Source organism: Corvus moneduloides, chromosome 3 (assembly GCF_009650955.1).
Source record: "Corvus moneduloides isolate bCorMon1 chromosome 3, bCorMon1.pri, whole genome shotgun sequence".
Taxonomy (NCBI): domain Eukaryota; kingdom Metazoa; phylum Chordata; class Aves; order Passeriformes; family Corvidae; genus Corvus; species Corvus moneduloides.
In genome coordinates this window covers 78,981,944-79,006,694 of record NC_045478.1, presented here as the reverse complement: position 1 = coordinate 79,006,694, position 24,751 = coordinate 78,981,944, and the positions used below count along the sequence as shown (strand labels likewise).

General features: G+C 43.6%; 1 protein-coding gene across 1 annotated transcript in view; it reads left to right on the top strand.

Moving 5' to 3' along the window:
* The window catches only part of PGBD5 (piggyBac transposable element derived 5), a 67,052-nt gene extending 54,236 nt beyond the window's left edge, over positions 1–12,816 (top strand). The window contains exons 5-7 of the mRNA XM_032102332.1: positions 2,677–2,874; positions 8,771–8,876; positions 10,344–12,816. Of these exons, the coding sequence (XP_031958223.1) occupies positions 2,677–2,874; positions 8,771–8,876; positions 10,344–10,539 (500 nt within the window). The 3' untranslated portion in view covers positions 10,540–12,816. The remainder of the gene's footprint in view (positions 1–2,676; positions 2,875–8,770; positions 8,877–10,343) is intronic.
* The last annotated feature ends 11,935 nt before the right edge of the window (positions 12,817–24,751 follow it).

Below are 24,751 nucleotides of genomic sequence, written 5' to 3'. Positions count from 1 at the left end.
CAACAGCCGCCTCGCCCCCTCCCCCGCCCCGTTTCCTGGCTCTGACTTGACCCAGTGTTTCATGCAGAATACGTGATTGCAGAATGTGTATTTTTGCCTGAATTAGCTCGAGCCTGATGGCCTTTGCAAACTGTGCTAGCGAAGATGTGGTGAAACAGGCTTCAGCACAAGCTATCTGGAGGCTGGAGACTCTGGGAATGAGTTTTGGGTGACTACACTACATTTCCTCTTCTTTCCTAAACTACCTTAGGTGTATTCGTTTATATTGCACCTACAGTTTAAGAAGACCAGTGAACAAGCTGTTTCCACTGACTCCTGTGTGTGTAGCAAACACCTGTTGTGATTCTGATTTAATTACACACAAAAACTTCATTGAGCCAGATGGGTGTAATTTTTATTGCTTCTATTGCTATAGTAACTGGGTGGTTTTAAAAACCTCTACAGTAGATTAAGGGTGTCATCCATGATGAGAGATGCTAGTAAATCTGCAGAAGTGCTGCACTTTTCTAGGCTGTACAGCAGGAAGGCAACATGTTGTGTTCCTTAGAGAGAAAATGGTTCCCATTATTCTGCATGAGGAGTGGAACATCTGCTGGAAGCTTTCTGCAGGCTTATTGCTACAATAAAAGGAAAGGCTACAACTAATTATTATGGGATCTCAGAGATGGCTGTTGCTGTTTTGAAGCTCTAGCACAACAATGTAGTTATTAGCTTGGTTTTATTCCATTGCAGCCTCCTGGAAAATGTATCACATTTCAATGAATAATAAACTCTGGGTGGCTAAGAAAAATCTTCACAGGTTTGCTTGTTATCAAAGCAGGAAGATCTTAATATTCGCTAGAAGAAAGCTTTATGAAAGTTTGCTATGTTAATGGCAAAGTTTTCAGCTACATGACCTACACAGTTTGGGTACCTCTTAGCAACAGAAGAAATTTTTAAAAAGAAAAAATAAAAAATCAGCTTTCCACTGGAGGTGCAGTTCCCTCTATAGTGATTGTAAGCCTGTTACCATCAGGCTTTTCTCATTGTCTTTTGTGGAAGGAACTTATGGATTTCCAGGGACTGATTAATTCATTAGAAATAACCAGTGGAGTACAGGTTTCCCCCTTGAGAATGAAGTTTTCCCATTACTGTGTTGGTTGACCCTTCTTCTCCCATCAGTGGCTGAAATTTCTGATGGAAGAGCCGTAGCTCCTTGTAGATCTGCCCACAGCAACTGGACCAATGCATGAGTATATGAAATTAATTTATTAGTATTCCTGTAGTGTCTGTGAGCTGTTGAGGGGATGCTCAGCATGCCAGTCACTATATGAACCAAGGACAAAGGCTGCACCTGCACTCAAGAGCTTAGGTGCTTCCAGAAAGACAGAGACAGAAGAGCCACTTAAACGGAAATCCAAGAACAGAGGTAACATGTTTAGGGGAGGCCAGACCCTGCATTCTGACTTTGCATTTTCACTGTAAGGATATCATGCAAAATTCAGCACGATGAAAAATTTGATCAAGCAGAGTTAGCTGACAGATGAGCTTTAAACCCCCACAAGATGTGCACAGATGTCAGCTGCTTCCATGCCCACTGGTTTTTTCCACTCAGATGGGTTAACACAAAACTAAGGGAGACCATGGAATTTTCCATCCAAGATTTCTTTGAGTCACAGAAAAATTGGATTGAGAAGATCTGCTTCTCTTGGACTAACAGAAACAGGCTGCTGCTATTTCACAGCCTCATGAAAAATTCAAGCATTGTTATTAGTGTTGTTTCCAAACCTTGTTTGTGCCCACCTGGCTGTATTGAGATGCGTTTTGTGGTGTTAGATTTTATTCATTGCCTCTTTCACATATGAAAAGGCCAAGAGGCTCTGAGCAGCAGACTGTCTCCTGCAGAGCCTCTGGTGTCTGTGCAGGACAAGATCAGTGCTCGCTCAGGTAGGGCACTGTGTGGTTTTTCTCCTTGCCCTAAAATCAGTTTTCAGTGAACTTGTATTTCTATCTTCTCCATCCTTCTGGCATACGCATTTTTTAAATCAACCAGTGGTTTCAGTGGTTTTTAGTTGCTTAAGCAGCATTTCCTTAGCAGATGATGCATGTGCAAGGAATATTGAGCTAAAAATGAAGAATGTGGCAGCACAGTGAAACAGTAGATTAAACTAATGTGTCTAAAAGCATCATAGGAGTCATGTAGGAGAATTTATTTTGGTTAACATCAGAGATGCTATAGCTTTCCCTACCTCCCTATTCCCTCCACAATTTATTCTTTTAGTTAAACATCAAAGACTCTCTTGGATCATAAATTCTGATTTGTCCCATTATGCATATCACCACTGGGAGGTTTTTGAGACCAATTTTAAACATGTTGTAATGTTAAACACAGATCGTAGGTGTTATAGCTTGGAAAATACCCAGGATTATTTTTCCTGTTTTTTCATCATGATGGTGCAGGAGGCGTCAGTATATTTCAACAAGAGAGCAGACTTTCTGCACTTGTCTGTTTCCAGAGACATTCATGTAGGACACAAATCTTTGGTATTACAAAATAAAACCAGTTGGCTGCCATATCTGTTGGACTAGAAGGTTGTAGGGCAAGTTCTTTCAGAGGTCATTCAGGCTTGCTCTGCTGGTTTTGCTGTCTGGGTCCATGCAATGGCTTGCTGATAGGGGATGTTTGTTCACTTGCAGAGATTTACTGCTGTGGGTTGCTGAGCACCAGGAAGAGTGACTGCACAGGCCTACCTCCATCCATGCTGAACAATTCTGAAACTCCACAGTCCAGAGGACAGTACAGAATAAGAATGAAGGGAAACATGTCATTGATCTGCTGGTACAATAAAGGGCACTTTCGTTTTCTGACCAACGCCTATTCTCCAGTTCAACAAGGTAAGCAATATTCCTAGTTCTCATCTCCAAAGTGCACATGCTTTATGTCACAAGCCAAAATGAGTCACTGAGATTGATATTAAGCCTGAACAAAGAGCTTGATTGTAACTGATCATACATACTAGATAAACAGTAGCTGTAGTGATTACTTCCCTTTTGTGTCTTCGTACAGCTATTCTTTTTTCCCATACAAAGGTTAAAAGCCTACTGCTAATGCAGCCTCCTTGCCTGAGCTGGTAGAGGCACTATCCTTTCAGGTATAAAGATTATATCTTTGCTGATGGTCAGAGAAGGGAAGATAATTATTGTAGAAGACAATATTAGCCCCATTTGCAAAGCATCTTGTAGGATTGCGGCTACAGAAAAATTAATAATAATGTACTTTGAACTCCAAGCAGATCCTACAATTAATTTTTCTTACCTAGTAAAAACTTAGTCACAAACAAGTATCTTTTTGCCAGAAGTAAATATGATTAAGGTTTCCTGTTGTATGTTAAATTGATTTTTACCAGTCGATGAGAAGAAAGCAAAACAGATAATCTGGATAGTTCAAATAATTACAGAGAGCTTCTTGTTACTGAAATATTTTCTTTTTTGAAGGTATCCAGGTGGTTTGAAGAACCTTTGGAAACTTCTATAAAATGCAATATGACTAACTAACTTCTTGAAATTAGTTTTTTTGTGAGAATGTTTTTTTTCAGTTTCTTACAATTTTTATTATTCAGATTTATGTATAACTGCCAGAGAAAAATGAAAATAAAAGAAACATTTAAATATAATGCCATCAATTCAAAGGCAACTTCTACACTCATTTTCTGAATCCCAAGCTACTCTCACATGTGTGTGCGGATTACAGAAGCAAATTTAAGGCTTAGAATTACTGTATGGTAAACTGAGAAAGCTGACTTAGTGTGTTCAGTGCCTTGCCAGAAGGCTCATTGCCTTAGCAAAGCATGGCTGATCCTGAGGAATTGTGCTGGGCATCCCAGCAGAGTGAGGACTTGGTGATTCAGATGGATTGATGTCTGAGCACAAATGCTGAAAATACATATGTGAAGGAAGTATGACACTTTGGAGACCCTGCTGAAGCCAGTCTCTGGAGCAGTGTAGTTCCCCATGAGGGGCTTTCACCATCAGGACTTGTGCTATTTTCCTTGTGGTTGTTGGTGGATTTAGATTATTTGGCAGCACTAACTGGACAAGAGTTATCACTACAAACTACTACTTGTTTCCTTTAGACTAGCATAGAGAATATGGTTATAATTCATAAATATTAGAAAACTACTCTGTTTGTAAACATCAGTGTTAACTGCCCTGTTAAAAAGAGGAGCAAAAGCAGACTGTGCTGGCAGCCTCCTTTAAAAGCAGCACATGGAGTTGTGAGCTGTTGTGCTTGTGATTGACCTTGGGTCTGTTTTGGCATAGATGGGATTGTAGATGGTGTGTGTGAGGTAGTTTAACGTCCACTGATTATGACTTCTGTGTGTGATGGACAAGACTTTCCCAGCTCGTTGCTCACCAAATGCTGGCTGGGACAGTTGACATAGTTCACTGTGAATCACAGCAGAAAACAGAGACTGGCTTCCTAAAGAGTGATGCTGGGCAAAGAGTCTCTAGCAGGGACCTGGGAACAGATGGAAGCTTGGTGAGAAGGCAAGAGACCAGATTGCTTGCCTCTGATTTGGCACTTGTAAAGTCAGTGCAGCAAAGATAGTTCAAACCAACTTGAGAGAAGCTGGACCACCAGTCTCCTCTAAGGCATGTAAATATAGAGGAGGAAGAGGAGAAACCTCAAGAAATGTTCCTTGAGGCAGGCCTGGAGCACAGATCTGCTGAGCACATGTTAGATGGGAGAGGAGGTAGGGACAAAGGGAGTTAAAACCCACGCGGGATAGTTGAACAGAGACTGCTGCCAGTGGGATTGTCTGGTGATGCACAGTGTGTGTTTGCACTTGGCTGAGTGTAAATGTGTACGGGCTGGAGGAGGCCACAAAGAGAAAACAGTAAAAACGTAAGGTAAGAGATGGTCAGAAGAACACTTAGGATGAGAAAAGAGGTGGACATAGCTAATCATTAGCTATTTATTGCAATTTAAAGGAAAGTCAAGAAGGGAAATCTTGCCTGTACTTGGAGTGCAAATCCCAGGCCAGAGGCACCAGGAGGGCAATACACTTGTCAGAGCAGATCTGTGAATACTGTTCTTAGATGTAGCAGGTTATTCATTATGGATGTTTTAAACCAGCATGTCATAATGCATCATCTCAGATATTCAAGGATGGGTCTCATTTCTTTAGTCTTGTAAAAGTGTCCTGCTTACTTATCTATCAAGTATGTAGTTTCTGCCTGGAACAAAATCCAGTTGGATTTTTAATTGCCCTTAAGCTTTAATTTTTCCTTGTGCTTGTATTACAGAGGAACTGAGAATTCAAAAGAGATTGGGACACCCATAGAATAAAAAGTTACCTTATTCTAAAGCAGGTCATCTATGTGCTGGCCCAAATCTCCCCATCTGTGGGACAAGGCTGCATTTTGTTTTTTTCACTCTAGATCTGATGCCCACTTCCCCAGCATCTCCATTATTGTGTTCCAGAAATAACCGCAGTCTTTACTACCTTTCATATGTAGCAGGATGGAGCAGGCAGCAACCTCACTTGCTGCACAGTAGGAAGACCAGAATAACATCTTCAGCAAAAAGCTATTGAACCCAAGATCTTTTTAAGAAGTAGCTTCTTTCTGAGAAGAACTTTCACAGGTGCTCTTCACTAGCTCTACGTAGAAGCTAAACAGTCAATAACTAAGAGTAGAAAACAAACCTTGGGCCACATATGCAAGGAATAAAGAGCTGCAAATGGCATGTTAGCATCTCATAAGTGACTTGTGAGAAGGTGGAAGGCGTTGTGGAACCATCATAATTGTATGGAGCAGTTGTAAGAGTCCCTGTGTGGTTCTTACTCCAGGAGAAGCTGCAGTGATGGGTGACGGGTGACAGTCTAGTTTCCTGAAAAAGCTTGTGAGATTGGCCCAAAATTGGAAAGTCTGGGGAAAGAAGCATAATGTTAAAAAGCATGTTTCAGGATGGGTAAGCTTAGGGTTTCAACTTACCATTTCCATGTGTCCTTTTTGAGACTACAGCGAGGAGGTTGTGTCCAAGTATGGTGAGATTGGGGATGGGGCCAGAGGACCCCGATGGTAAGACCTCAATCATCAGACCTTGCACAATGCTGAATATTGGCAATTCTGACAAAGAACTGTAAGAAATCAAAGTCCTGATAAAAAGCCATATAGCACTTGGATCATGCAATGCCCCTTCTTTTATATTGTTATGAAATCTCAGGGTTTGCCAAGATGGATGCAAGTGCTTGTATTAGTGAGACTCCCATTTTTAAAAAAGCATGATTCTTGATAGGTTTAGAATAAGTGTTTTGAGGAAACAAACATGTAAACCTTTGTCTTTTGGCTTGTTTCATTTGAGGTAGTATTTCCCAAGCTTTGCTCGATGAGCATACAGCTTAAAAATTTAAATTAAAAAGGAAAAAGGTTTAAAAGAACCCCAAACCCAAAAGCTGATGCCTTTCTGTGGTGACAGGATGGAGGCTAACAGTCAGCACGCTTTCCAACATGGAAGCAAAGGCAAGCTGTGGCTGCAGTGCAGGTGGTGTGTTCCCTGGAGTGCTGCCAGGGATGGGAACACAGCAGTGCTGGGGGAGGACCAGGAGGGGAAGTGGCTCATCGGATGTACCGATGAGTCAGCTGGCTCGGGACCACATGCCACAGAGACCTGCAGCTAGGAATGACCCAGCTCTGGCAGTTGTCTTTCCGGGGAAGGTGGGTTATGGCTACGAAACAAGCTTGGAAAGGCTAAAAATAATATGTCTATAAAGCTATTTATATTCTCAAAACAGGGGAATGTTATGGGGAATATAATAGAAAGTGATAGGGAGTATATGGTTCTGCCACCTCAATGCATTCTTTTAAAGATTATGAATACAAAGCAAATTGCAAAGGACATACAAATCCTCCAAAGGAAGAGAAGGGGAAGAAAGAGAAGAGAGGAGGAGGAGAAAGGGGATTTTTTTTTTTGTATAACGCTTGTACCAGGAACATAGCCCTTCCCTGGCCTGCCCTGATGAGATGGCAAGTGATTTTGCAGCACTAATGCAGCAGGCTGGTGGTGTATCAGTCCTTTTTACCTCATGCTGGCCAGATATTTGTAGGACTCATTAAAAGAATCAAAATCACACTATAATAATTACATGAATGTAATGAAGAATTCATTTGTTCAATTGGTTTCCCCCCCCCCCCTCCTTGGGCTACATTTACACCAAGCTTGAGGAGGCAGAGATGAAAGGAGAGTGTATTGGACAATTCAGAGGTGATATAATTTTGGACTCTGGAAAAATCAGACTTTAAACACCCCAAATAAATTTCTGCATGGCTCAGCTGTAACATGACATTTAGTATGTGTTGCATACTTGCTTCAAAATAGAGCCTGCCAGCTAGGACAGCACAGGGGGCTTGACAGAGATAATGGATGGAATGAGACTTCCAGCTGGAGGAATGAAATGGTGAAGTCTGTAATCAAAACGTGAGTAGCATTTTAGGGCTGATTGTAAAAGAGTTGGCAGAAGGAAGGCGAAGAAAGTTCTCTTGAAAGCTTGAGAAATGAGAAAGCCCAGAATTGTACTGAGAAAGGATGCAAACAAGCCTGTGCTTCTCTAGACGTGGAGGAAATAGTGCTGTACCAGAGAGAAGGGCACTACACTAGTCAGGGTGCCACAGCCGTGGAGTAAGTGATGGTCCATACCCTGGAGAGCCGGCGATTGAAACCTGTGGGAGTAAAAGGTCAAAAGTTAGGGAACAGACTCCTATGCTATAAGTTTGTTTTACTCACCCTTCCTTCCTACATGGAGCTTTCCCCAGGAAGGGGGAAGAAGGATAGGAGCAATAAATGAGAAAAGAGCTAGGGGAGTTTCTTAGGAGATCATTTGACTTACAAATACTGCTGTAGTGTTGGATAAAGCCAGGTCAAAGATAGACCACATGAGGGAATGGGGCCTGGTTTTGGAGTTACCTGCTCTAGCACCACATCTTTGTCTGTGCAAAGAGTGGTTGGTAGGTGGCTGCAGCATGATGCCTGTTGCCTTACCACAGATTTCTGCAGTAGGCAGGGTGGCCATCCCCCATGATGAGCTGAGTTACCAAGCCAGATGACCAAGCAGGACAGGAAGCAGCACTTGCAGGCAGAGAAATGTATACTAAGCTCCAGTGAGCAACCTAAGAGTACTTCTGAGCTCTGGCTCCCCACAGCAGGAACCAGGCTGCTTTTCATTTCAAAGAGACCGCAGTCACCAACCAGCATCATTTCTGTCTTCACTGAGTTCAGACATTTGGCTCCTCCTTACTGTATTTTCTTCTCAGTGTCAGTCAGCCTCCAGTGAAGAGAAGGTAATATTGCTCTTGGCCTCCATGGGTGGAGATAAGCAAAGGATTTAATGTCAAGGGACTAATTTGGAACCTCCAGAATTCAAAGCATATAACAGCAAGTCACTGCTCTAGAGGTGACCACAACTTCTTGTGATCCAAAGAGGAGAGACTAATACTGTCTGTAGGCGGCTACTGTGGGACTACAGCAATGTGTGCTTTTTTTTGAATGTATGGCAAAGATGTCTTTTCATTTTCAACTGAAAAATTATCCCTCTTCTTCCCCTTCCACTTGTTCAATGTACTACCTGTGGGAAAAGAAATCAAATTAGCATCTCTGTTACAGAGAAGTTTCCAGCTTTAGGGGAAACGTTGTCAATAATGTTTATTTCATAAGCCATATATAGAAAACATATTTTTCAATTGCTAGACTTATGATGTCAATTTAAAACTGTTGTGTTTCTAATTGATGCAGGAGTTATAATTAAGAGAAAAAGCGGAGAAATTCCATGCCCACTGGCAGTTGAAGCCTTTGCTGCTCACCTTAGCTATATCTGCAAATATGATGATAAATACAGCAAGTAAGTGAGAAGATGTGCATGTGTGTGTGTACTTCTTTCACACCTTCTCTGTTGCTGCAATGTTTGAGTTCTTCATGTTGAGCTCCATCTGAGGGCCCAATGCTGCTTTCACTGAGTCTCTGTCAAAACTTCTGTTTAAGTCAAAGATCAGATGCTGGCTCTGCACAAAGCAGGAACTGCATTGCTGGTATTGGTTTGGCTCTATCTACCCATCCAGCAGTCAAAAAAAAAGAAATGTTGAGACACAGGTCCTTTGCATCTCATAAATTACTTTTAAGAAGTGATGGGAGGATGAGCCAGCAGACTGATAGAGAATTCAACAAGGGTCTACCATCCCCACAAGTCTCTCAGGCTGGCTCAGCTCTTCACCTGTAGCAGTAGATGGTGTTTAGTTGATAATCCATCCTGGTGATATTTGCATCACCTGGAGCCAGAAGAAAGAAGACTTTCAGTTGTGCATGTAAAGCTGATCTACATGATCTGAGAGAGCAGAATGCAGAACTTCTAGCTCCTGAATTCCAGTTGGTGTCCTCAGTGTTAGCTCTTAATGTAGCAGGGAGGAACAGAAGTGAGTAAGAATAGCAGCGGTGAAGCTTGGCTATGGGAATAGCAATGAGGTGCAGAAGATTTCAAGAACTAAAAATTGAGAAGAGAGAAAAAGCAGCACAGGTTTTTCAAGCCGATTCTGGGCAAGGCTGCAAGAATTCAGTAGAACATACGAAAGAGGAGGAGGTGGTCGCTGGAGAACGATATTGGGATCTGATCAGAGGAAATCAATGCAGAAAAGAGCTGAGGTAGTAGTTTTAAATGGTTGCTAAAAAAATGAAAGTAGGAAAGTAGGAAAATGGGAAATCTTATGACTGAAGAGAGAATATTCTGGCAGTCCTAGAATTAGTCAGAACCTAAATACAAAGATGTCAGTCCTTTCTAGTTCTGCCTTGTGCTCCACCTACCAGCAGTGTATGCTATGGCTCTACCCCCACATCCTCCCACCTACTGTTGACAGCAGCAGCAATCATCTTTGCTCACAATAAACATGAGGAGAAGCATCAGCAAGCTTCCCAAAACTGTAATGTAATGTGACTGAGGCTTTTTTTTAGTGGCAAATTGAAGGGATTCAGACCTACATCTCCCATCACAAGGATATTTGTCATGGGTGAGCTCGAGGAATCTTTATCAGTACTCTTATTTACATGGAGTGATACGGAGGTGAGAGTGTTGCTGAAGTTTGCATCTGAGAGACAGGAGGTCTGTTCTTTTACACACTACCAGAAATGTGCAAATCAGCTGTAAATGACTGTCAAACACATTGTACAAAATTTCTTAAAATAATACTTGAACCAGGCATCCAGTCCTATGTCTGCTTCTCCTTTGGGACTGCAGGGTCTTTGTGTGGGGTGATTTCTTGCATTCCAGCTGCAATTGTTTGGCTGAACAATGTTTTTCTCTCCTTTCTTGGCTTTTTAGGTATTTCATTTCTCACAAACCAAACAAGACCTGGCAACAAGTGTTCTGGTTTGCCATAAGCATCGCTATAAATAATGCCTACATCCTCTACAAAATGTCAGAGGCCTACCACGTGACAAGGTACAGCCGCGCACAGTTTGGTGAAAGACTTGTAAAGGAGCTCCTGGGCTTGGAGGACACCTCACCCTCCCATTGATGCTTTGCTCTTGGTGGCATAGGCAGGGGCTGGAGGGAAAGCAGAAGATACTACACCTGGAGCGACAAAGCAAGGAACGTGTGACACCACCAGTGCTGTCATCCAAAAATGCCAAGTGATGCCACTAGAGAGGTGCAAACTTTGTTCCTAGTATCAGCTGGATGTAAACATATAGTGCAGAAAGTGCCACTGGAAAAGCTGACCCAAAATTGCATACGTGAATGCCCTGTGGGAATCTGTACACCCAAAACAGACATAAATTAGCCGTCATCTTAGTGCTATTTGTTGAACAGGGTCATCTTGTAAAGTTCCTCTTGGGCCAAGAGCTTGTCAGAAGCTGGCACGGCTCAGCAGTCCTAGATGGGTATTACAGGAAACTCTCCACCTTCCTTGGAGCTACTCAATTCTGGGACGAGCACCATGAGGCTGCACCGTGGGCTGTGGCTGAGCACGGCTGCCATCCCACGAGGCGTCGCTGCTGTCCTCCGGTGGGACAGGCGGAGCAGCCCAGCACAGAACACTGCAGCAGGCATCTTGACAAACACGACCTTCACAGGCAGGCAGCCAGCAACTGAGGACCAGTCATGATTTTTTCTTTCTGTGGTTTTTTTTCCCCTTTGCTTTTATTAATGTAACATAAAACAATTTGATCCCAGTTAGAACACAGAAAAATTAGGAGAAACCAAATACATTAGTGAATTTAAAATGACAAATATATTACATTGATTTTCTTTTTTAACCAGGATGAAACATTTTATACACAAACAGTGATTAATACTGTAAGTATTAACAGTGAGTAAACCAGTAAGTAATACTGCCTCATATCTTAACTGCCACGGTCAGTGTACAGGTGAGAAATCAGAATATATCAACTATATTTTTTCTTGATTTCAACTGTATCTTAAATGTTGCTTAAAAAGCTAATGTAATGGACTGTTAAGGTTTTAAGAACAATAATTACTTGCTTTTTCTTTGGTAACTATCAAGACCTTTTTGGTCCACTTTAGAATGTTTGGCACACAGTTGGCAGAAAAAAAAAGTCACTAATAGCCACGTGTTTCCCATTATCACTGTGGGGTGTTCTGTAGGAATTCTTTTTGGTAGAGTTCAGGGCTTGTCACAGTAGTTGCAATTAAGCAGATTACATGTTTAGCAAAATAATGTAGCATTGTGTCTTACAAAAGGAAAGAAGTCCAATTGTAACCAACCTTAAACCTTGCTAAAACAGAGCAAGCCCAAAGAGTTCTTCTGTTCTGAGTGACACTGTAGAGGACAAGCATCATCGTGAGCTGGTGGCCAAGGCCATGTTTTGGGGCTCATGGAATCTGAAAGCCGCTAGAGTTTCAGAAAACAATGCCAAGAGAGAGGTATGACTGAAACAAGAGAATCAATACTGAGGTGAAATAATACCCTGCCCTCTACACTTTATTGATTTCAGTCCACAACTCAATCATCCAAAAACTCTGTATTCTGAAGGTTAGCAGTGATGGACACAAACAGAATTGCATTAACTTACAGGGCAGAAAACCATGTTGATTAGAGGACCCTAAGCCTGAAATTTTTACTTTACTCCCAAAGAATGACTCGAATTGATTCAAGAGGAATGGAGTGAATGATTGACTTACCACTGTAAATCTAACCAGGTTACGTGTATCTATCTGACAAGAGGCAATAGAGGGTAACCAACATGAATTTGGAAACTCCTCAGATTTCATCATTCTGTGACATGCAAATGCATACCATGTAAATAACAACAGAGGAAGAATCCAGCAGGGGTAAATGAATGAGTAGCCCATGGAGTATCCTTGCAGTGACACCTTTCTGTTTCCACCAAAGTCTTACTGTTTGGAGTAGACCTTGAGGCAGATCTCACCTGGTTGCAAGGAGAGAAGGGGATGGCTAACTCCATGGTGGTTCTGCTTGTGCTACAGCCTGGAGCCTGTCCCACACATCCTGCTCTGCCTGCCAGCTGCACAGTGAACAGCAGCAGGATTCCTAAGCATCCTTTTCACTTCTCAGTCCACAAGGTCTCCACCCAGGAAACATGGGAGAAAGGACAAAACTTTGTGTACTGAGGCCTCCTAACCACAAAAGAAGGGGGTGGGTTTGTATTAATGTAGCCCTTGGCAATGCCAATCTGCACAGGAACCCAAGGATGAGTTCAAAATTTCTTGGCCCTGCAGAGAACTGATACCATCCCTCTTGATTGAGTGTGTTTGATTGCTGGTTCTTGTCAGTCTTGTAAGTACTCAAAGGGAGAGAGCAGCTAGCCTGCAGCATGAAAAATAAATGTTCAGCAATAGAAACATACAGTTTTCTTTTTTCAGGAAATTTCACAGAGTGTTCTCATTGCTTCAGACAATGCCAGCCTATATTGGATCAGGAAGAGTAGCTACTAGCTTATTATATCCCATAAATTTATATGGTAGTTAAAACTGGAGCAGTAAATGTTGCAGTGGGGATCCTGCAACAAGTAAGGAAAAGACTGGCTGGAGCTTTGCTGATGGGATGGCTTAAATGAGCAGTAGCTGCTTCCTTGCACTCCCATGCCATGCTGGAATATGTGCAGGGATACCCATGGCCCCAGCAGACATGGGATGGTTTCCCAGACCACCTTGGAGCCACTTGGCATTTCTGAGGAGTAGGCAGACCACTCTCCAGCTGTGTTGTAGGCCCCTGGGATAATCTGGAGCCCTTGGCCAATTGTTACACAACTACGTATGCTTAAAGGCCTGGATCTAGGCCAGCCCATACAGAAAATGCCTTTTCTTTTTTAGGTGACAGTAGGCCTGAGGCCTCAGAATATTTAATTTTTCACTAATGTATGCTGTTAATTATGTGGATTACTTGAGCTCAAATCATGAGGTCCTAGCTTTTTGCCTCAGGGACTTGGTCCTGAGTAGTTTTCCCTAGAATTGGTGTTGACGGGGGATTACACAGTGGCTGACTATTACAGGGAAGATGCTTTAGTCTCCTTTGTAAAGGAGAAAAATGAAGACAAAATTATAGCTTTGCAATGAATTTCATTTTCTTAGCCTTAACCATCCCTCATCATTTTGAACTGGTATTCTAATCATGCACGAACATTCCATAAGTAAGCAAAAATATTTATATATATTTATATGTACAAAATGCCTGAATTTTGGCTCTCGAAGCCAACAAGCAAAAGCCACCAAAGTGTAGTCTAAATCTACAGCTGACTCTTCCCCCTCATCTTTTCCTTTTATTGACTGGAAGTGGATAGGGTTGGGGAAAGTTAAGATTTCTCCTTGTTGAAAAAGCATCTTGCACTTTTTCTGTTACTACAACCAGGGCAAAGTAATTAAGGAAGATAGAGAATAATTTTTTGAAGGCTAAAATTTGTCAACTGCAGCTCAGCCTGTGTAGGATTATTTCCTTTACTGAAAACTGGCTTACTTAGATTTGGTTCCCCACCTGCTTGTAACATTAAAGCTTTTCCCTAATTAAAGGGGGAAAAACATTAGTCTCAAAGTAGTGCAAGGATGCTCGTTATAGTGTGTGTGTGTCTAATTGTGCAATAGCTTGTGAAATGATAGTTTGGGTTGTTTGTAGCCTTAAGACAATCTGGGTAAGAGATCTGAGAACTCAGCAGTAGGTAAAATGCAGTCAAAATGCCAACCAGGTCACAGAGGAATGGCTCTAAACTTTTTCAGGAAAAAAGTTTGACACTGAAATAGTGAAGGGAACACAGCACAGCTCCTTTCTCTCCTGCTGAATTGAATTTTCAGAGACATGTACTTCTGAAAACTGGTAATTACTTGTTCATGGTATGCAAACTTTGTTTCAAAGAACCAAGACCATCAGTAAGACATACCAACCACCTTCTATGCACAGTACTTTCAGGAAATGTCTGTCATGCCACGATCCATTCTTGGAAAACATTTCCTTTCCCAGTGAGTAATACAGCACTCGCTAGAGCTTAGAAGCCACTGGGAAGTGGTTTCCACTGTTGTCTCAGTTGAAAAATACTTCAAGGGCTTGCAGGAATTCTGCCACTCTACTTCAGCCCATCTGTACACTTAACCATAGGGCACAATTTAAAGAAATCTCATCTCCATTTTCCGTTTCTGTTCTCTATCCCCAACCCTTCTATGTTACAAGTAGTCTAGGAAACATAATATATAGAAGTACAACTTTGTTTTCTTCAGGTAATTCCTAAAGAAAATTGAATTTAGCAACTCAAAACAGCATTCCCATTTTTTACCTCCAGCTGTATTTCTGTGACATTTTTTCTGAAGATGTTATTTTTTTCCTAATATTTATTTAGAAGTCTGTCTTTAGCTGGGAAGTAGTGAAAGCAGCCTCCAGTATCTCATTCTTCCACGCCTTAGTCCCCTCGTGTGAGAGCTGATTCCACTGACGAGGTGGGGATTATGCTGCTCTGATAATTCTGTGCATCTCTGGTACTTTCCAAGCAAGGATTGCAAAGTGCTGTAACAACCTCAGCACTCATGAGACATCATTAGCTTATGAAAGCTTCTCCTTTCCTACCAGACACCAAGGCACAGCGCAGATAATAAGGGTGACGAAACTGTGGAGTTTGCACTCCTGCTGATTAAGGCCATGTTTGGTGTTTTCAGTGATTTGGTTCTTGTTCAAAAGCACTTTTCCACACTAGAAATGAAAGAATATAATTTCCCCCTAAGTAAGGGCTGTGGGACTTAGCATAGGTTCCTTCATACAGGCTGGCACGAGTCAAAACCAAGTTGCACTAAAGGTAAGAGAAAATTTGATAAAACATAGGAGCCCAACTAGCCTAGAGGAACTTAGATAAATGGAAAATCTGAAGGTGTGCAGTAGTCCAGTAAACAGTGTGAAATTCAGACAAATAATTACTGAGTTGAGAAAAATCACTGAGGCTTAGATGGAATATGAAGTCTTCCATCCACCTCTGTTGTGGAGTTTGCCATGGCACTTTCTTCCTGCTCGGATTGATGTAAGATTGGTTGTTTGTAAAATGAGCTCATCTCTGGCTGAGAAAAACATTCAAGTGTCAAAGGCCTGTTCACAGTTTCATAAAGGCAAGGAACTCTAAGCTCAAAACAGGTATATATTTGGCCTGCTGTTAACTAGGATACTTGCACCAACACATCACATCATCTGCTCAAAAGGAAGCCTGTCATCAGTGCTACTTGATATATATTCATTCTTGTCACAATTCTTCCTAAACTTACCTTACTCCAGATGCATCATGAACTTGAAGCACGCCTGTATCATCACTTCACTGTTGGGAAACAGTTGAGAACAGTTGTGCTTTGTAAAAAGAATCTTTTCCTCTTCTTTTGAGTGACAGCTTTGTCCCTCTGGAAATCTAGCCCTGGAGAAGCTTCCTGCCCCACACTTTTCCTTTGCTTCCCTCATTCCTTGCATTTAGAACACATCCAAAGCATCCTGCAGGTTCTTGGTCAGTCTGGAAGAGCTGACAACACAGGGTTGGCCCTTCAGTTTACTTTTGTAGCATTGCTTTGCTGGTCCTTTCTTCTATTTTGCAAATCTCAGATGAAACAGAGTATTGTTTCTGAAGCCTGTTCTGATTGCAATCACTGTGAAGGTGCTGTCTGCTTTGCCCAATTAGTGCTGCCCTAGCAGATTCAGATGGACCCCAAAGAGGTTTCAGCAGCACCACACCCACTGCTCCAATGGGAGTGGCTGTAAGATTCCTCAACTCTGGATTGCTGTCATACAGGGACCTTTGACAGGGTCTGGGGATTTGTTTTGTGTTTTGCTTTGTTTTTTGAAGCCCTTTAACTCTGATGGGTTTGGTGAACAGCTGTTAGGTATCACGAAAAGGCCTTAAGTGGTAAATCCCTTTTGTATCACTCTTTTGAAGTAATAATTGCTTGTATTGGGTGTCAAGGTGGTCCATGTGATGTGTAGTGCAAAAACCTTACCCACGAAAGCATCATTTGCTGTACCTGAACAACCTTGGATGCCTGGAGGCCCTGGGTGAGGAACCCAGTGGGAGAGGACTGTCATGCCGTGCTGTAGGACCATGATGTGCAGGACCTGACTGTAAAAAGAAGCTGGGGAGATACGAGACTGCAATTTGCAATCCAAGCTCCTTGGACAAGCAGACTTCATAGTCAAGCTGGTCTCAGAAGTTTTTCTAGGGAAGGGAAGATGCCAGGCCTATGCAGTTTGCTCCCAGCCCTGGCAACTGTGTTTCTAAAATAAACACTCTGGCAAATGCTTTCACGCTTCAAGTATTTACAGCGTGCTCTAGACTTCAGAGCATTTTGACCTATTTCCACTAGTTCCCCCCGAAAAGCCTAGAAATTGAAAAGCAAAGCACAGTACACTAGGTTCAGCTGTCCAGAACCCCAACCCACTTGTGTCAAAGTAACTTTGTGGTCTTGTTCTCAAATAATCTGTGTCAAGGCATTTGCAAAACGTGACTGCTGAACAACTTGCATGTCTCTAGAAATATAATTGCTCATTTGGTGGAAAACAGTTTGCAGGTCTTTCCGACTTACTTTTTTCTTCTGGATATAAGCTAAATCTTTGCCTGGCATTTCAGTACTGAAATAAAAAAATAGCTTGATCCCATGGTCTGGAGGTGATATTAGAGATAACAAAACTCAGGTTTATGCCAGAGATTACTCTGATCCTGTAAAGGTGAAGCTAATCAGCATGGCCTGACACAAGGAAGAGTTCAAGGGCAACAGTGGGTTTGAGAAGGCAGAGGAAAGTTCAGAGGTTGGACACATGGAGGGAGAGGAGCCAGGTGATCCCTTCTAACTCTCATCATTCCAGCATGTATACCCCTCTCTCCTGCTGCCTTTGGATTAAAAGAAGAGGCTGATGTTTAACATATCCAGTCTGCTCAGCTGATTTAGTAACATAAACCCTGCTTTAGCTACATCCCTGGCCTCACTCCATGCCTTTCCTTAGACTATACATGTTCAGTAGTCATCAGCCTTGAGTCACAGCACTGCTGCATGTCAGCACAGCATGGAAGCTACCGACTGTGGAAGCACCACGGTAGGAACAATGGAGATTCCAGAGAAGGAGTCTCCCCCTTGACATTTTGTTTTCATTTATTTTCAATGTGTGCATCAAATGCAGTGACAGTTCCAAAAGTGAAGATGGGCCCTAGCTAGCTGAGTGCTTTCAAGACCACTGGGCTGTGCTCACACCATCAGCAACTGCGGTTCTGTTGCAAAGTTCCATATTCTTTATAATTTTAAAGATTTCTGTCAAAAGCATAAATTCCAGAGGTAAAGTATACACTGCAAATTACTTTTTTTTTTCCTTTTTATTTTCTTTTTAAAAATCTTCTCAGAGCAATTTTATAACAGCCAAGTCTTTCAGGAAATGCAGGTGTGTGACCTCTTCACAGTAAGAGACACACAACTGTGTTTCTGCATGGGACAGGGAACTACTTTTGTGACACCAGTTTTGTTCTACACAAAGGCACGCTTGCAATAAATTTTTACAAGTTTTGTACACCATAAGCTAAACTCCGAGTTCCAAAAATGTGAAGTGTGGCAACAATAACAAAATGGATTTATAGTATCACTCTGATATCTTGTCATGTGATTTTATTTCTTCAACAAAGTTTGTTTACAACCAACAACTTTGAAATACAGTCAGATATATTACCGGTTGCTTTTCCTGTCTTGTTCTTTTTTGAAATAGGTGGGAAAGATGTTTGGTCATGCTCTGGGTATGTAAGTGGAAGGATGTAGAGAATATACTGCAAGATATGTTATAGGTTCACACTCTAAGAATCCATTAGAATCATAAACCTACCATCTTTATCCAGCCATTGGGGACAAGGGCATTTTCTTTAGAAAGAATTGACTTTAAAAAGCCTTTCAGTGTAGTCTGCACACAGGCATAGGAAAGGGGACCACTGTCTGCCCCGTGTCGTCCTGACCCCGACAAGCAATTCTTCCCAACCACCTCAGGGCAGAGTAGGGTGGACACAAGGACAGGGAGAGCTGTCCCACCTCTCAAATATCTCTGCTGAACAGAACCAGCCCTTTGTCCTCACTGCTCTGGCTCTTCCTGGTGAGCATTGCCTGTACCACCAGTGGCACCCACCAAACCCGTGACCTGCACACCAAATTAGTGGTATTTGCAGGCAAAACCAGACACATGTGATCTGCAGATGGCCACTGTTTCACAGCTCCAAGTCAGCAAGTTGCTAGGACCTGGTTTAAACCTTATTCCACGAGGGGAGCAGAAGCCTTGCAGGAGAACACATGAGTGGAGTTACAGTCGGTCTTTGCCAACAGCCACAATAAAGATGTCCCCCACGCCTTGGGCTGTGTCCCTCATTTCCCCGCGGCTGCAAAGGCTCCGCTGGGACCGGGCTGCCTGGCATCTCCCAGGTGTGTGAGTGTGGCTCAACACTGACCTCTGGCCAGGATCTGTCGGGCTGCTGTGGCTGATTTGCTCAGGGTGTTTCTTCATAGCATCTTGTGTTTTCCACATGAAGAAATTTAGTTTGCACCTAAGCTGTGCAAAAAAAAAAAGCCAGAATTCCGGGGAAAACAAAACATTAATACAAGCCACCAGCAACAAGCCCCTTGACCTATTTGATCTCTTTATGGACCCTTCCCTAGGAGAGGACTATTTTTCTGAAGTTGCTTAGTATCACAAAAGGGGAGGGCAAGAGATTCTGGCTGTTCAACACAGCCAAGATCTCAGAAATCTTTTCAGCATGTAAGTAGCTGCATTGACAGCCCTTAACACTGGTCTGAAAGACAGTCTGGACCCTTCACACAAGAAACAGACTCCTTTTCTCCTTTGCTGTGTATTTTTTGCACCACAACAGTCACTGCTGAGCAGCAGGGGAGGAACTCACAGTTTCTGCTCTGAGATGTCACATCCAGGCTCGAGAAGCAATCAAACCACAGTGCGTGCCTGCAGCTCAGAGTGGAGGCTGGCTCATCCCAGATGGGTGCAGAGGCTGGAAACAAGTAGGTGCATCCTCAGGGTGATGGACCAGCACGAACACGCCCTGGCGGGTGGCAGGGCTCCCCAAGACGGGATCAGCCACGCACAGGTGGCTCCCTGCATCGCTCCATAGGCACACACAGGAGGGACCTAAGGAGAGGATTACAAGCCCCTGCAGTGAGACCAGCTACACACCAGATGAGATGTTCAGCTGTGCCATAAACCAAGTGATAATTTCTCCTTGTTCCCTGTCACGGTTGGAGAGTCACCCCCAGCAGCACAGCACTTTGTTCCCTGGATGTGCTGTGACCAGGGCTGACACTGTGTCTAATCAGGCCACACCATCAGAGGTACAATAAGCAATGCAAATCATCTTTAACACACTAATTGAATAAAAGAAGGAATTTAATTTATGAAATTATGAAATCCAGGATCTGATTGACACAGACACACGCATTACCTTGGCGCTGTCATTTACAACACTGCCATCCGTTCAGATCAGTCCAGGGCCTGCAGTAACTCAATTTCCCATGAAATTATTCTCAAGAGAATTTGCAATTAATAATTCCAACAACTTGATGTTTCTTAATTAGGCCAAACTTAACATTCCCTTTTTCAGTGTTTTCTAATATTCTATTCCACTTGTCCCGCTGTCCCCAGAGAGGAACAGAGAGAATAAAAACGCCACCTCACAGACACTGCAGAGAAGGACGCCCCCAGCTGTCACCAAGTCAAAGCACAGACTCTCCTAAAGCACCCTCACCTGAGATTTGACAAAGCACTTTACAGGCAGTAATGAACAGCATCTCATCAGACCCCTGCAAGGCAAAGCCATCTCTCCTCTCTTCAGACACAGCCTCCGTGCTGCAGTTTCCTTAGACTACAGCATAGTCACAGTTTTGTCTTTGGGAATGAATTTAAGAAATCAGTACACAAAAGGTGATGAGAATTGAGAAGCCAGAAACCTCTCTTGCTTCTCTGATATTCCCACTTCCCCAGGTGAGGGCTTGGACAGGATTCTACAGGAACACCTGCGCCAGAGATGCTGGCATGGGATTCATGAATTTTACCTGGGCTTTTTTTGCAGGTTATGTTTCCTGTCACAGGTTTTGCCTGGGAATCTGCAGTCTGTCCTTCATCAAAGAAGCAAGAGCAGCAGCAAAGGAGGTTCTCAGTTTCATGGGGAAATGGCAGTCCACAAACTTGGAGGAGAATCACCTCCCCTGAGCAGACAGTCTCACCTCCTGCAGTGCAGCCATTGCCCTGCACTGGCCTGGAGACAGCTGGTACCAACTGCAGTGTGAGCACACCGAGGTACAACAAGCCAAAATATGCTCCTTTTTCTACTTCCGTGACTCAAGGCTGGATTGCAGCCTTAAAAGAAAGGTTAGATACTCCTCCTGCCAGATTCAGACTCCCCAAGGGCAACAAGGCAGGATTTAAGATCACAACATTGTCTCAAACCCTTTGGGGAAACACCAAAGCAAACCTCTTCCATCTCTCCTGGACACACACAGAATTTACAAATAGTCAGGTACAATGATGCCAAATAATAATCCCCAACAAATGGAAAGTTCTGAGGGAAAGTGGGGAGGGAGAGGCATTTATTTGCTGCGAATAAGATTAGCACCTGCAGGCAGTCACACCAGAATAAATTGCAAATCACTCTCAGGAACTGTAAAAGTTCATTGCCTACTAGACTATCTGTATCCCAAAGCCTTTTAAGATTGAAACTGTTGGAGATAAAGACAAACACGTGAATTAATGGGCATAGTTATATCTTGGACATACAGACTGGAAAAGCTGCTCTGCAAACATAAGCAATTGTATCTTCACCCAGCCACAGAGGAAAGTCTCCATCCAACACTTGCAAAGAAAAATCTAATTCTGTACCTGCTGGTGTTCCTCCAGTGTATGTGTGCTGTTCTTCTCCTTGACATCCCAATTAATCTTTTTTTAGTCATCTTCATTACTGTGCCAAACAAACCACCACCACCTAAAACCCACAGCTACTTCTGATACTGGATGGAAGAGAGACATCCCAACAAGTAGCTCAGCATAACATCAGCACAGCGTTTCAGTGTTCAGATAACCACCTTTTCTTTCCACTCCTATCCCATGATTAATATTGAGCAGGTAGAGCATTGCTCTGTTCCGTAAAGCAATTTCCAAAGTGCCACTGCAGAGTTCCACAGTTTGTCTTTCCAGACACCAGGTAATCTCAAGTACCTACTAAATTGGTAATGGTTGATCACCCACAGTTTGCAGGCAGGCTGAGCAAGCAGTGCTATTCAATACTGCAAGTCATGTTTAATAAACTTACTAGAGCAGAAGAAATACTTGCACTTTTAATGAAGAAAACCAGTTACTGCAGCCAGGGGCTTGGTGTGTGTGAGTGACCCTGGAGTATCTGAAAGGTGTTCAGTAGGACTGAGACCAGCTGTTAAACATCTGTAGCCCTTTCAGGGGTCTCGGCCAGTGCAACAAACTGGCCATAGACGGTTTGAACAAATCATCCATATACAGCAGCATTCTCTTGCCTGGGATGGCAGCAGCCAATTTCAAGGCATGGTGCACTATAGTGATTTTAGAAGCTGCCTTTTTGAAGCAAAAAAAGCCCCTGGCCTGGGGCAAGTACACACAAACACACACCAAGCACAGACATTCAAGTGGACTCAGTGGGGGCCAGCAATAGCTTTCTATTGCTCATGTGACAAAACAAATTCAGGAACTTTTTCCCACAGGCCAGCATGTATGATCTGTCTCTCATGATTTTTCCAGTAGCATCACCACCAAATTTCAGTGGAAACATGTATAGGGTGGTGGTTCAGCAGGCCAGTGGTAAATCACGTATCATGAACATCTTGCAGGCACTGGGATGGACCCTTCCCTCATTGCTTCCCCAAAGAGCAGCCTGCAGGAGTGATGACCAGGCTCCCTCTTAGCAAGAGAGAGCAGGTGCCAAACAAAACTGGGCTGCAAGGGAGCTGCCCAGCCACAGCCCAAACCCCAGGGAGCTGGAAATGCTGTCCTGGAGCTCTGTGGGTCGGACCCAGCCTCATGCCTCTGCATCAGGTTTAGCAACCAGATGTGCCAGACCAGCCAGACCTTACTCTTCTCCCCATGTGCTCATCCTACCTGTCGTCTCATTGGTTTTATGGCCACTGGTCCCAACCAGCTCTGATTCTGTACTGCAAATAACCAAATGGCTTTTGTGCAACCTGAAAGGGACAAAAGTGCGACAGAAAGAGAGTAAGAAAGGATTTCCTCTGACTGTTTATTTTCAAACAACGAGGAGTGATTTCTAACATAATGAGGTTCATTGTTGCACGGAAGCAGTGCCCTTTCCCAGCTGACAGAGCCTCTCTAGCAATGACAGCCTTGCAGCAGCCTGCAGGATTATTTTGCCTGAGGCAGCTTAACCCAGTTTTTCTTGTCGATAATGAAAATCAGCGGTGGATAAGATTTGATGTGGCTGCTGTTCTTTGGGGCTCTATGCAAAGGCTGAAGCACCCAGGAAGATAGGAGCACCTCTACCTTCTTAGGGCAGATTTCTGTAGAAATGGGTGGTTGCAAAGCTCCCTTCCCTCATTGAAAGCAAACCGTAACACCTTATCTGAAGTGAATTTATACTTCTGGTTCAAAAGTTGCCCTGCTCTTCTGTCAGCACCTCAGGCCGGTGTGATAGAGGCAGTCAGCAGAGAGCAAACTGCTCCCCAGGAAGGTGACCTAAATCTCGCTTTGCCCAATGCTGCTACAGGGCACTGAAGGGGTTTGTGTGCTGCCTTCCCTCCCCTCGCCAGCAGCTAGGTGCTCCAGGGCATCCATCCTCTCAAGGTGGAGCAGTGCAACTGCTCCACAGTCCCCAGGGCTGAGGAGAAGCATCCCCTAGAGAGGGACGGCCTTCAGAGGCTCTGGTAACACAGTGTCACATATGCCAGCTCTGCTGAAGAGCCCAACTCTGCCCTTCCCAGCTCCCCCCGCAGTGCTGTGCAAGTGCTCCCTTTGGCAGATGTCCAGCAGGAACATCTCTGGCCAAACAGTGCACAAGTGTCCTGAAGAAGTGAAGGAGAATGGCAAGAACAGCCGAGCTGCTCAAAGCAGTGGGGAGAAGATGGAGCAGGAGTGTTTTAGGAAAGGGGGGTAATGGGTCACTATTGTGGGATATTTAGGCACCTTCACACAGGCCTTGAGTTTCACAGGAGGCTCCTTGGATGGACCCAAGCCTCCCAAGCCAAGCTGTGGCCAAAGAACTTCACTGTAACATTGCAGCAGTGGTTGGGAAAAGGCGCAAGAGTTGCATTTGGCATGGCTGCCAAAAGTTAATTAAAACAACCAAAACAAACTGGGGAGAGGGCTGTGCATATGACAGGGTTCATCAGTCAAATCAGGTAGAGCTTGTGCTTATTACTTGCGTCAGACCAAACTCCCCACAGTGATTCCTTTACCTTTCCACCTCCTCGGGGCTAATTTAAGAGCTGTTCTTCGCAGCCCATAATAATAGCGAGAAAGAAAATCAAATTCTGTTCTGCCAAAAGGAGGAAACTGGAACAAGGGAATGGGCAGGAAACTTGTCTTGCTGCCATCTCTGGCTTTCCTAAGGAAATTCGTGCTCCAGGGCACCCAGTCAAAGAAAGCAGAGCTGCCAACAGGATGCATGACTCTGATCCTACCCACGAGAGCAGCCAAGTCCATCTGCTGGGAAAGGGAAGGACATTTCCCACAAATAAAACAGCAGTGGGGTGGGATGCATAGGTGAACACAGAAATAACCATCCTGCACAGAGAAGCATTTTCTCTGGGAATACCTTGGGCTCAGACTGCCTCTTTTTTACGTACAACACTCCACCCGCCACCAAACCTTTCCTGTGAGGGGCAGGTAACCTCCCCTGCCCCAGCAGAGAGCACCAGCACAGGAACAGAGCTCCTCACACAACAGGAGCAGTAACACTGTTTGTGACTGCTCCTGCTCCGGCCTGTGCGGGCACAGCGAGCGAGGCTGACGTGATGCCTCCTCCAACACAAGTGTTCAGAATTGAAGCAAGCGGGCTAAAAGGTCACCTTCCACTCACGTGGATTTGGGCCTACCCTTTGTGTACCCCATGAAATGACTTTTTATTTGGCCAAGTCTATAGAAATGATTTTTTAAAAATCTTTCTGGAAAGTCACCCGATAGCTGTTGCAGCAAGGGCACCAGTCACTCCTGCCAGGCTCAGCTCTGCTCCACACAGGCTGGGCACATCTTCAGCTTCATTTCCAGAGAGTGTTTAATCCATACGAAGTGGATC